Source organism: Sminthopsis crassicaudata, chromosome 2, assembly GCF_048593235.1.
Source record: "Sminthopsis crassicaudata isolate SCR6 chromosome 2, ASM4859323v1, whole genome shotgun sequence".
Taxonomy (NCBI): Eukaryota; Metazoa; Chordata; class Mammalia; order Dasyuromorphia; family Dasyuridae; genus Sminthopsis; species Sminthopsis crassicaudata.
This window is the reverse complement of record NC_133618.1, coordinates 59,726,040-59,739,167: the sequence shown is the minus strand read 5'-3', so window position 1 is coordinate 59,739,167 and position 13,128 is coordinate 59,726,040. Positions and strand designations below refer to the sequence as shown.

General features: G+C 40.6%; 2 protein-coding genes across 5 annotated transcripts in view; one reads left to right on the top strand and one right to left on the bottom strand.

Moving 5' to 3' along the window:
• The window catches only part of KCTD19 (potassium channel tetramerization domain containing 19), a 43,159-nt gene extending 38,933 nt beyond the window's left edge, over positions 1-4,226 (bottom strand). Inside the window, exons 1-2 of one of the 4 annotated variants that reach the window (XM_074286460.1) lie at positions 4,087-4,226; positions 1,150-1,446 (exon numbers count right to left, since the gene is read on the bottom strand). In XM_074286460.1, the coding sequence (XP_074142561.1) occupies positions 1,150-1,434 (285 nt within the window). In that variant the 5' untranslated portion in view covers positions 1,435-1,446; positions 4,087-4,226. Of the gene's footprint in view, positions 1-1,149; positions 1,447-2,089; positions 2,141-2,762; positions 3,049-4,086 lie in introns of those variants that run through there. The other 3 variants (XM_074286459.1, XM_074286458.1, XM_074286461.1) reach the window with 3 other exon arrangements.
• LRRC36 (leucine rich repeat containing 36) overlaps positions 3,694-13,128 on the top strand; it is a 45,478-nt gene continuing 36,043 nt past the window's right edge. Inside the window, exons 1-2 of the mRNA XM_074286462.1 lie at positions 3,694-3,856; positions 6,490-6,617. Coding sequence (XP_074142563.1) covers positions 3,787-3,856; positions 6,490-6,617 — 198 coding nt within the window. The 5' untranslated portion in view covers positions 3,694-3,786. The remainder of the gene's footprint in view (positions 3,857-6,489; positions 6,618-13,128) is intronic.

Below are 13,128 nucleotides of genomic sequence, written 5' to 3'. Positions count from 1 at the left end.
ATTTCTGAAATAAACCAATCCTCTCATTTTATACAAAAAAAAGGAAGCCCAAGGAAGGTACATGTGGGTATTCAGAGTCATAATTTCTTTGGCACCACTACTCTACAAAATCAGTCTATCTTCTCTCAGAGCCACAGAGCAAAGACAAACCAAAGCTTCTGGGTTTGTTTTTTTTTTTGTTTGTTTGTTTGTTTTTTTCTGTTCTTACTGATGAATGTTTTGTTAGAGGACTTAATTTCAATACTTTCAAAGACCTGTGATTTCATCAGAATGGGCACTTCCAGTCACCAAAACAGGTTGTAATCCTCTATGCCTCTATCTTTTAAAAAAATATTATCTTTTGGTTTTATATCAACTTCATGTCCCAAGCAGAGTCTTTATGAGTTTCTGTAGCAAAATAAAATAACTTAAAACTCCACTTCCCTGCAGTCAACCTGGTTTTAATAAGCCTTTCCAACCTAAGTAGGTTGGTTCTTGGATGACTGAGGTGGGGTGCACAGTTGAGGACTTTCTAGTTTGATAAAATATACCAGAATTTTGATTTTGTTGGCATAATCTTTGAAAATTCTTGAGCCTAATGAAACATTGGAGTAGATTATGGGGATGGGGAGGATTTATTGGAGGAAAATAGATGAATTCTCAGCACAACTATCAAAGAAAAAAAATACTAGATGTGTGCATGATCCAATTCAATAAAAATTAAGCTTCAACTATGTTCAAGGCATTTAATTTACACAGCTTTATCTGTGTAACATTACATAGCATAAAACACTGTTAGTAAGTTTTACTAACCCCAAACTTTTCATTTAAAAAAAAAACAATTTTAGTTTCAGGAAAAAGCCTAATATAGCATTTGAGGGAGCTATCTGTGCCTTCTGAGATATTAGAATGGATGAGAGACAATGCTTGCTTTAAGGCCTTTATTACTGTACTCATGGAACAAGGTTAGATATTCAATCAAACAACCTGTAAAAAAAAAATCCTACATCTTCTAAATTAAATTTATGTAATGAATTATTCATCACATTTTCCCATTAAGACATGTCAAATCATTGACTTCTGCTCTGTTCTATGTAAAAATAATACACATAAACACATCTAGATGGAAACCCATATGTTAATTGAATGCTGATGTCTAAAGGGACTTACCTGTAGTAAAGGTGTCAACTGCAAACCCAATGCTTGCTCATATAGCAAATTTAGTTCTGCACAACTGGAAAAGGAGAGTTTGGAGGTATGGAGGTAATAATGCACATGCCGAAATGTGAATCCATCTCTGTCGATGAATAAGCGTTGGCTGTCTGAGGGTGTCAAAGCAGAGGCCTCTTTCCACAGGAGGGAGTCTGGGAACTGAGCGAGTTTGCTTCTAGGAACTGAAAAGTGCCAACCCCCTACATTAAAATGAAACAAATCCTCTGCTGATTCATGAGACATCCCAGGTTCCTCCTAAATGGAAAATGAAGAGATTTATGACCTGGAGCACTGGAATACATTAAATTAATGCAAGCCTCTCTGGAGATCCTCTCTATAAAGAAATGAGTTCATTGTTCTGCACTCTTTCAGTCCCATTGGTGGTTATTAATGTGGACTAAAGAACACCAAGCGATGAGCCCATTAAGTTAGTAAACCCTACCATTAAAAACTTCACTTATTCATAGCTCAATTTCCTATCTAACCCACTTTTTGCCTTATTAAACCTTAGACTGATGCAACAAAGAAACAAGATGGAAAAATAGGATGTCGACAAATGCAAACGCGTTGTGTGACAAAATGTTCAACACAAAATCGACTGTTCATATAAAACAAGGTGAAAGAAGAAAAATCATCTTTCCCAAGTCTTACCATCAAAACTAATACTCAGACCTGTCACTTTTCTTCCAGGGGCTTAGGACATCTCTCTGGATGATCTGAACCAAGGGGAATCCGGGGCTATTGCTACATACATAGTGGGAAGAGTCTGACCCTGAAGGGGGCCACCTGAGTCTGAATCCCGATTCTGACATTTCCTGGAAGATCACAGGCAAATCTCTGCATTTTTTTTTTTTCTTTTTATGTGTAAAATGAATGGGTTAAGTCTCCATTGTATTACCTCAGGGCTGCGAAGAAATCATGTTGCAAACCTATTCTATTTCACAATTTAGCAATTTAACAGATCAGTGCCCCGAGAGCAATCTCAGATTTAAATGGCAGACAACGCCATTCCTCCGTCCCTGACATTTTGGTCAGATCCCGCCCACAGGAGCCCTAAGCTACAAGAAGCAGTCCACACACAGGGGGACTGGGGTGGTTTACGAGTGAGATCTGAATGTTAGAAAAGGGAGTGTCCAAAGCGGAGAGCATTCCATCATCTGCCCAAGGTGTCAGGCATCATAAAATGGACACTTTCCAGTCGTCTTCCCTTCCCTTCTGCAGTGATGGGGTGGGGGTGGGGGCGGGTCCTGAGGGAGGCTTGCTGGGTGCCCAGGAGCAGTGCCCCCCCACTGACGGGGCTGGGGTGTGTTCCTTATTGCTCCCCTCCTTCCCTCGAAGGGCGAGAGCACCACCACAGGGTCCGGTGGGTGGGGCCGCAAGGATGCGCTGCTGGGGCGCCCAGGCCTTCACCGGCAGCACCTAGGGGGGCGCGCCATCGCTGTTAGCTGCAATGGGGAAACTGAGGCCCAGGGGCACGAGGCCCAATTCCCACACATCCCACCCCAGGGCAACCTCTCCTCATCGAGCCTCCCTCCCTCCGTGGGTCCTCCCGTCGCGGAGATGCTTCCCACCCAGAGGGTCGGGCCTTTCTCCACACGGATCTTCCAGTCACGGGGCGCCCCCCGCCAGGGCTGGCTCCATACCATGGTCGCGGCGGCCTCGGGGCGAGGGGCTGCCTACGACTAACGGCCCGCGAGAGCACGCGGAGCTGTGGAGGTTGGGGGTTGGGTCGAATGGGGCGGCAGGTGAGCAAGATCGGGGTAGGTGAGGGAGTGGCTCTAAGGGAGAGCTGCGCGTGCCAGCCTGGGAGGGAGCGCTGGAGTGACGCGGGAGAGTGTGTGATCAAAGGAGAACAGCGCCGGCAGGTCTGGGAGGGGGCACGAGGTGATGGGGGAGGGGAACCTAAAGGAGAGCAGCGCGTGCAGGTCTAGGAGGGAGCGCTGGAGTGACGGGGAGGAGAACCTAAAGAGTGCAGCGCGTTAAAGTCTGGGAGGGGGTACGAAGTGATGGGGGAGGGGTGTGTGAGATTAAAGGAGAACAGAACGTGGGGTTCTCGAGGGTGCTCGAGGTGATGAAGGTGCCATGTTAGGGGAGAGTAGCACGTGGCCCTGGAGGGTGTTCGAGGTGATGAGCTGGGGTGAAAGGATACAGCAGAGCACGCTAGGGGGCGCCAGAAGCAGAGACAAAGTGTTAGAGGAGATCAACCAGTAGTGGTCTTTGCAAGTGCTTGAGATACCGGGGCATGGGCGGGGGAGGTTAGAGGAGGAGCTCAAAGTGATGGGCTTGGGGGTGTTGCGGAAGGTCTAGATTGGCGGGGGGGGCGGGGGCGGGGGGGGCGAGACCGAGGACGTCGTCGAGTGCTGAGATGTTAGGTGAGGGATTGAGGGAAAGGACGGCTCCTGAGAGTAGAGAGGGGAGCGGGGAGCGGAGCTCGAGGCACAGGGGTGGGCGTCGGGGGGGGGAGGGGGCAAAGGAGTCCGGGCGTCGGGCTGGGGGGGCGGGGCTAGGGGGAGACCTCGCCGGTTTCCCGGCATCCCCCGAGGCTGTCTCCTCGGCCTCGACAGCCAGGCCGGGGCCAGGCTGGACTGCCCTGGGATGGCGGAGCAGTGGAACTTGGACGAGGAAGTGCTCCGCCGCATGGGGGCGCTGACCCAGGAGGACCCGGGTGCGGCCCGAGAGGAGGGCGGGGCCGACGGGGGTGGGGAGGAGGAGGCTCGGGTAGGAGAAACGGCAGCCCCGCTGGGGGAGCAGCAGGCATGTCGGTGCGGTGGTCCTTTATCAGCCTCCCATGTTTCCTTCTGGGGGCTTTTTTAAGGCCCAGGGACGTGGGGGAAGGGAAGCCGCTTTTCTAGCGACAGATCGAGGCCCACTGCTGCTCCCCTCCCTGGAGAGGACCTTTGGGTTTGAAGCTCGGGTTCTTCCATTGAAGAAGGGCTGGGCTGTAGCCGGAGCCCGCTGCTTGGGGAGAGGCGTGAATTAAAGTGCTGACCAGCCCAGCTGATCATGGGGTGGGCTCCTCTTCAATTTCTTTTCTTAATTTGTCACATGCGGAGGGGGCGTTAGTAGGGGGGGATGGGGGTAGTGACCGCGTGCCTCTTTTTGGCGGGGAAAATAGAAAGTTACTACTTCCTTGAGTCTCCGCTGCTTCATTGACTATAGATATGGTTGCTTTAGAAATGAATTGCCTTAGGGATCCTGGGCTCACAGAATTGACAGGGACTCGGTGCATCTTCTTCGTTTTTATGAATGAGGGACCCACACAATTATGATAAGTAGCAGCTCAGAACTCACCCAGGTCTCTTGGAGGTCTGATAGTAATTTAGAGATCCCGAATCACTTTTCTGTTATTCCCCCCTCCCCATTTTATAGGAATAAATTTCTCGCTTTTTTCTGAAAGATGGCTGAATTTTGTAATATATTCCTAAGGTGCAGTGTGCTTTAAAAAATAGTTGAAATCATATATTTTGTTTTCAGATTTTTTGAAAAATTGTACACGATCTTTTCATGTTGTTTTCAAATAGCCATTTCAGTTTGGTGGGCTTCTCTCTTTGGACTTTAGAGACTTCATTGGAAGGGAACTTAGAGATCATTTGGTTCAATCCATTTATTTTACAGATGGGAAAACTGAAGCCCAAGAGAGAAAATTATTTGCTAAAAGTTACATCTTAAGCAAAAAAGCTGAAATTCGAACCCTCCAGCTCCAATTTAGTACCTTTTCCATTACGGCAACATTTCTCAAACTTTTTTGCTCTTAGGACCTCTCTCTATACTTAAAAATTATTGGGGATTTCAAAGAGCTTTCCTTGTGTGAATTACATGTCTCAATGATTACCATGTTCGAAATTAAAACTGATAAAAATTTAAAATTTTATTTTAAAGTTACAAAAATATATATTCATTTTTCCAAATTATCCCCTCCCTCCCTCCACTCCCTCCCCCCGATGGCAGGTAATCCCATACATTTTACATGTGTTACAATATAACCTAGATACAATATATGTGTGTAAATACCATTTTCTTGTTTCACATTAATTATTAGCTTCCGAAGGTATAAGTAACCTGGGTAGATAGACAGTCGTGCTAACAATTTACATTCACTTCCCAGTGTTCCTTCTCTGGGTGTAGTTATTTCTGTCCATCATTGATCAACTGGAAGTGAGTTGGATCTTCTTTATGTTGAAGATTTCCACTTCCATCAGAATACATCCTCATACAGTATTGTTGTTGAAGTGTATAGTGATCTTCTGGTTCTGCTCATTTCACTCAGCATCAGTTGATTTAAGTCTCTCCAAGCCTCTCTGTATTCCTCCTGCTGGTCATTTCTTACAGAACAATAATATTCCATAACATTCACATACCACAATTTACCCAACCATTCTCCAACTGATGGACATCCATTCATCTTCCAGGTTCTAGCCACTATGAAAAGAGCTGCCACAAACATTTTGGCACATATATGTCTCTTTCCGCTCTTTAGTATTTCTTTGGGATATAAGCCCAGTAGTAGCACTGCTGGGTCAAAGGGTATGCACAGTTTGATAACTTTTTGGGCATAGTTCCAAATTGCTCTCCAGAATGGCTGGATTCTTTCATAACTCCACCAACAATGTATTAGTGTCCCAGTTTTCCCACATCCCCTCCAACATTCATCATTATTTGTTCCTGTCATCTTAGCCAATCTGACAGGTGTGTAGTGGTATCTCAGAGTTGTCTTAATTTGCATTTCTCTGATCAGTAATGATTTGCAACACTTTCATATGAATGGAAATAGTTTCAATTTCATCATCTGAGAATTGTCTGTATAACTTAAGTTTTTGAAAGAGAACTTTTTCAAAACAAAAATTTAGAAGACATGCTGGTTTTGCATACTTTTGTAAGTGTTTTTAATATCTGGCTTAATAGAAGACAGCTAGAAGACAGCTCCTTACCTGATTCTACATTCAATATGTTGAGTTATGTTGTTTTGAAGTATATAAAGAAAATCCAACTTCACACAAGATGTATAGTTGGAAAAGGGAAAACCATTTTAATAGTTAAATGATGTCTTAGTATTATTATGAAAATAATTTGACCTCACATGCACCTTGTCATTGTCTCGGGGATTCCCCAGGGTCCTCTTGCTGTATTTTGATAATTGCTGCATTATCTCCAGCTTCCTTTCTTGAGGCTCTCAGGGAACACTCAAAACCATGGCTAAGAGCAGGGGGAGGATAAAAGCTCCATTTTCACTAACTCAGCTATTCATCTGAACATTTACTGAGAAAGAACTTAATACATTTGCTAATGATCTCTTTTCAGAATTGGTGGAGTCTCTTTCATTGCAGGGATCCTATGTAGGAAAAATTCATTCCATTGGTGAGACCTTCAAAAATTTTAAAAATCTCCGATCCTTAGATCTATCAAGAAATTTACTCTCTAGTCTAAAGGTAAGTTCTATGTGATGAGAGGACAGTAGACCATGCTGTAGAATTGGTTGCAAAACCTGGGCATAGTTAACCTTGAGAAAAAAGGAAGGAAATAAGCATTTATATAGGATTTATTGTGTGCCACAGGTATTTTGCTAGGTAGGGGCTTTACTACAAATATTATTTTTTATGCCCTCACAACAGCTCTACAAGGTAGGTACTATTATCCATATTTTGACACTTGAGGAAACTGAGGCAAGCAGGTTAAATGACTTGCCTGGGGTCACTGTTTGAGACCAGATTCAAATTTTAGATCTTCCTGACTCCAGGCATAAAACTAATCTATACATAGTTTTCTCTGAAGGCAGAAAAAACTTAAGGAGAGATATGTTTGTCTTTAAATATTTAAAGGACTTATATATGGAAGAAGGTTTTGATGTACTGTGACTAGTGTCAGAAGATAGAAATAAGAGCATTATCGGGAAGTTGCAGAGTAGCAGATTTTAACTCATTGTAGGTAAAAGCCTCCTAATTATTAGAGATGCCTAAAAGTAGAATGAGCTGCTTCATGAACGTGTGGATTCCTCATCATTGGAAGTATTCAAATAGAGGATCGATATCTGAAAAATCTGGGGAAAAAAGATTCTTGATCAGATTTGAAGTCAGAGCTCTAAAGACCCCCTATGCAGCTCTGAGAATCTGATTTTGTGATATTCTGTGGCAAATGAGGAAAACATAGCAAATATTGAGTATCAACTTTATTTTTAGAAGTGTTTTTGAGAGGAAATAAGGCATAGAGACTGCCTGCTAAGAGAGGACTTTTCATTTTTGTCATTTAGATCTTGGATTTACTGGCATTTATTAATGTCTCTTCCTAATTAGGGGGGAAAGTACATTGAGGCCTACAGGTTCCCCCTAAAAGATGAATTTCTAGGAGCATTTGAAAAAGTTAGGTGACAGACTAGAAATCAAGAAAACATTCCTGACCTAGCAGTGTAGGAAAAAGCCTGGACATGAAAGTAAAAAGGAGCAGGCCTGGAAAGAGCAAAGGAAGTAAGGATTAACTAATAAACACAAGAGTTCTCTAAAAACACACACATACAGATATTCTGTTCTTTCCCCTTGTGTCTCAAATGCCATACAAAAGGTAACATTTGCCCCACATATTCCCAATGCAAAAAGCATTTTCTGTACTTTTCCAGATACTCCCCAAATGAACTAAAGGTTTCAGACTGTCTTCTCACTTTGATATTTCAGGGCATATCTGCTTACCTGAACAAAGCATAATTTCCATCAGAGGTCTAAATAATTTCCAGGCTGCATCCTTAGTACATCTTTCTGTTACCCTCTAAAACAAAGCCTACATAGGAACTAGTCAATCTGAATCTTACCAGCTTAATTTTCTAGCCTCCTATTGTTGGAGGCTATCCAAGGAAACCTTCTGAAAAGAAAAACTTTAATTTTCTAGCAGGAATCTTGCTCCTTTGATTTCAGAAAACTGTTGGATTAGATTTCTCATTGCTCTTATTTACTTTGCAATCATGATACTTAATATTATTGTTCTGTATATATTCATCTCTCCAGTACCAAAAAGCACTTTACTTAATTGCTTTAGGGAAAACAAAATGACTGTGATAATGGCTAATGCATCTTTAGGGAATACATGAATCATTAAGAGATAGCAAAGTAGAAAAAGGATGGAAACTATTCACTTGACATTCACAACATAAGGAACTAAAAGTTACCTGAGATTGAGCATAAAACTTACTAAATAATTGTAATACCCAGAAGATATTGATAACAGACTCAGCAGTTGTAATTTTGGGATCATTCAGTGATAGTCAATGAAAAATGATTTTACTTTAAAAAAAAAACTCTTTCTCATAAATATATTATTTGAAGTCAAAGGGGAAAGGATATTACTAGTAAGGAAAATCAGGGTAAGTTTTAGGGCAGAAGACAGGATTTAAGATGAATTTTACAGGAACAATAAGAATAAAATAGATGAACAGAAGAGAGCAATTTTAATTGTAGGGAATAGCATTAGCGAAGGTAGGGAGGCCCGAGGTGAAGGTGAAAAGCATCATTCTAGTTTGCTTGGATTTTGAAGGAGAGGCATATGAAACAAGTTTGAAAAGGTATATTAATACCCAATTGTAGAGGGCTTGAAAAATTGTACACAAATGGGGCAAAAATGCCTGATTAATTCAACAAACCTATATTAAGCACCTACGAAACCTGACATTCTAATAAAATAGCTATGAAAAATTGAAAGCAGTTACAATCAATTGTATGCCGAGAAGGGAACTATTGCTTTCAGAAGATATAGGTTCAAATTCCAATTCTGCCAAATACTACTTGGATAACTTTGTTTTCTTAATTGTAAAATTGGTATAGATGATCTCCTACACTGAAACTCCACAGTTCTTATGATCTCCATCCTAGATAGATATTAAAGCTACTCATGAGAATTGACATAGAAGGTAGTAGTTCTATTTTCTAGGCTTGGCTCTGCTCTTTCTCCTAGATGAATAACCTTGATTTATTGGAATTGATTTAACCTCTCTGTGCCTCAATTTCCTCATCTGTAAAATGAAGTTTAAACTGGATGGTCTCTAAGGTCCCTTTCAGCTTTGTGGTTCACACTGTATATTAAAGAGTTTACCATCAGAAATAGTAGTAATGCAAAAGTGGCAGTGATAAGGCATGTCTAAAGAGTTATAATTTCAGGAATAATACCATTCTGATAAATGGCAGTAACAATTCTAAAAGGTAAATGAACAACAATAGAGGAAAAAACTTAGGTCCTGACTTGGGAAATTCATTTGTATCTTTTCATTTTAGTGAACTATTAAATTTATAAATGATAATAACCTTATAGCTGTTAGCCCTGTAAATTAAAAGGATGGCCCAGGTACTATTCCTGTTAGATACATTGGAAATTGAAAGATATTGAAGGCTTAAGATAAGGACTGAATGACCATATATTAGAGATATATATGCTTTTATTATTATATGCTTTATAACTGCACAATCATAATATAGTAATAATTTTATTCCATTTTACCAGTATCACAACCACAAAAAAGAATTGAGATAATTTTAAGGATCAGTTTTGCTACTTTCTTTTCTTCTTTTTCTATTTCTTTCTTTTAAAAATATTCTTTGTACTGTATGATCCTAGGCAAGTCACTTAACCCCAATTGCCTCAGCAAAAAAAAAAAAAATATTCTTTGTTATGTGAGATAGAGAAAGGATAGCAGAAGAAACGTGAACCAAGTGAATAAAAATTTATTTTAAAAGACAGGAGAATTCCATCCCTGAAGACAGGAGGACCTGAGTTCAAATTTGGTCTCAGACATTTAACACTTCCTGGCTGTGTGATCCTGAGCAAGTCACTTAACCGCATTTGCTTCAGCAAAAAAACAAAACAAAAAAAACTTTGTGTATGTATGTGTATATGTGTGTGTGGGTGTGTGTGTGGGTGTGTGTGTGTGGGTGTGTGTGTGTGTAACACTTTTCTAGTTTTCTAGGGTATATAGCCATATATCCATTAAGAATTTTTTTTTTTTAATGTACCTTTCCACTAAAAATGGAGTAGTAGTTAGAATCCAGGAATGTGGTTGGGACTAAATCATGGTAGAAGTTGTGCTAAAGGTAATTTGTTTCCCTTCCACAAGGCAGGGTTGGAATGGAAACATAGAAATTGGGCATGACTGAAAAAGAGAAATTGACAGCCACCTTTGGCAATTAGTTATTCCACTTTGAATGTCAGATTTTATAAATTTCTTTGAGTTTCTTGAAAGAAACAAAATGTATAAATGAATTATTTTATGCTTAAAATCTTATAAGACCCTACCTATAGTTTTCAAAGAGAAAATAGTGTGAGAGAAAGAACAGAAGAAAGACTTGAGCTAAATAAGATGAAATAATCATGAAGATGATTTGGAGGGCTTTAGAATTGTGGAGAAGGCCAACTCAATAGAGTTAGGAAGATTTGAGAAGTTGAAAGCTAGAGGATAACTCAATTTAAAGAAAAAAGGGGGAAAAGTTCATTTTTAAAGAGAAGGATTCAGTGAAAAGACCCAGAGAGGAGCAGAAAGAAGAACAAAAGATGAGGCAGAAGAAATGAACTGAAGAAATAGGAGAGGAAAAAGAGAAAGCAGTAAGAAAAGTTAAATTAAAGAAAAGACAAGAAGTTAGAGAAGGAAAAGAAAGTTCATGATAGATGTCAAGATATTAAGGTTTACTAAAGAGTTGAAAGTGATAACTTGAATTAATAATCATCAAAACTTGAGGTGCCCATTGCTAATAACTAAGAAAGGCATGGTGTTTTTTGCAGTGATTTGCATCAAGTATCCAAAATTTTTAATTTTTGCCACAGACATACTATTTACACTACAAATGGTGCAAATTATTCTATTTTTACTATAAGGCAAAGCTCCTTTCTAGGAGAGAAAGTGATACCTCTCCACATCCCATATCATCAAGCTTAGTGAAACATTCCTTTAAAAGTAGAAGAAAAACAAGTAAGCCTCCAGTGTGAAAACCAAGAAGTATCCAAAGAAGCAAAAATGAAGCCTGAACTATGTCAGGAGGTTGGAGGGTAAAAGAATGTTACAAAGAGGAGGAAGGGAAAGAAGGCCCATTGAACACTTGGAACTAAGAGAAAAATGAGGCTGTTTTTGAAGAGGGGAACATGGATACTCTGAAGAAGCAGCATCTGCATGTCCTCCAGGAAATGAAATAGTAGATCCATCAGAACTGTCTGGTGAGAATTTATCCATTAAGGATTAAAAATCCTCCCTCTTTTTCACTTTCATCTTCCTTCCTTAATGTAGTGGCTTCCTCTGTTGATGTGTTAAATACTTGAGAGCAGGAATTGTTTTTCTTTATATTTGTAGCACTGTGCCTGGCCCATGATAAGTATTTAATGAATACTTGTTGCTTGAATGAAGCCATTTGTCAACTTGATAATAGTAACAGAGAGGTTTATTGTCTTCCTGCCACATGTATGTAAGCTGTGGTAGTGAATCTTCCAAGAGTTTTCTAAGTGGATGATTAATAGCAACTTCTGGTGATTTCAGAAAGTACAAATGATACTGCCAGAAGGAATTTAGAGAGCATCGCCAAAGATTATGAAGTATTGGGCAAGAACTGAAGACCTTAGATGCATAAACAAGGATGTTTTCATCATTGGTACCTATCAAGGGCAAGGACGAGAAGAAAAAAACAATTTGGGAAATGAAGCTGTTTAAGAAGATGGTGTTCTACTCAGCGCAGCAGCAGCCCTTCCTTCTCCACAGTAGTCAGCTATGACTCCTGATTCCCCAGCAGTCACGTTGAAAGGACCCACATTTGGTATTGATCTTGGCATCACTTATTCCTATGTGGGAACTTCCAACATGGGAAAGTGGAGATCATTGCTAATGAACAAGGAAACAGGACCACCCCCAGCTATGTTGTCTTCACTGACACAATGATTAATCCATGATGTTGCAAAAAATCAAGTTGCAATGGACCCTACCAACACAGATTTTGATGCCAAATGTCTGATTGGTCAAAGATTTGATGATGCAGTTGTATAGTCATATATGAAGCATTGGCATTTTATGGTGGTGAATGACACAGGCAAGCCTCCCTACAAAAGGGAGACCAAAAGTTTCTATCCCAAAGAAGTGTCTTCTGTGGTCTTTACAAAAATTAAAGAAATTGCTGAAGCTTACCTTGGGAACAATGTTATAAATGCTGTGGTCACAGTATCAGCCTATTTCAATGATTGCCAATGCCAGACCACAAAAGATGCTGTTTGGTCTCAATGTGCTCTAATCATCAATGAGCCAACTGCTGTTGCCATTGCTAATGGCTTAGACAAAAAAGGGAGACATGTTGATATTTGATCTTGGAAATGGTACTTCTTAGTTACCATTTTTCTATTGAAGTTGGTATTTTTGAGGTCAGGTCCATGCTGAGGACACCCACTTGGGTGGGAAGAACTTTTGACAATCACATGGTCAACCATTCATTTCATTGCTAAGTTCAAGTGAAAGCACAAGAAGGACATCAGTGTTCACTGTGTACTTCTTGTGAACGTGCAAAGTGTACCTTTTCTTCTGGTACCCAGACCAGTATTGAAATTGATTCCCTTGATGAAGGTATTGACTTCTATACATCAATCACCTGAGCCTATTTTGAAGAGCTGAATGGTGATCTTTTCCATGGCAGACTGGATCCTGTGGAAAAGGTCTTAAGAGATGCCAACCTAGATAATTCACAGATTCATGACATCATCTTGGTAGGTAGGTCCACTCACATCCTCCAAATCTAGAAGTTTCTGCAAGATTTTTCCATGGCAAGTTGCTCAAGAGCATCAATTCTGATGAGGCTGTTGCTTATGGTACACCTGTCCAGGCTGCCATTTTGTCTGGAGATAAATCTGAAAAGCAGGACTTGCTGCTATTGGATGCACTCTTCTTTTTCTTGGAATTGAAACTGCTGGAGGAGTTATGACAGTTCTGTTCAAGTAGAATAC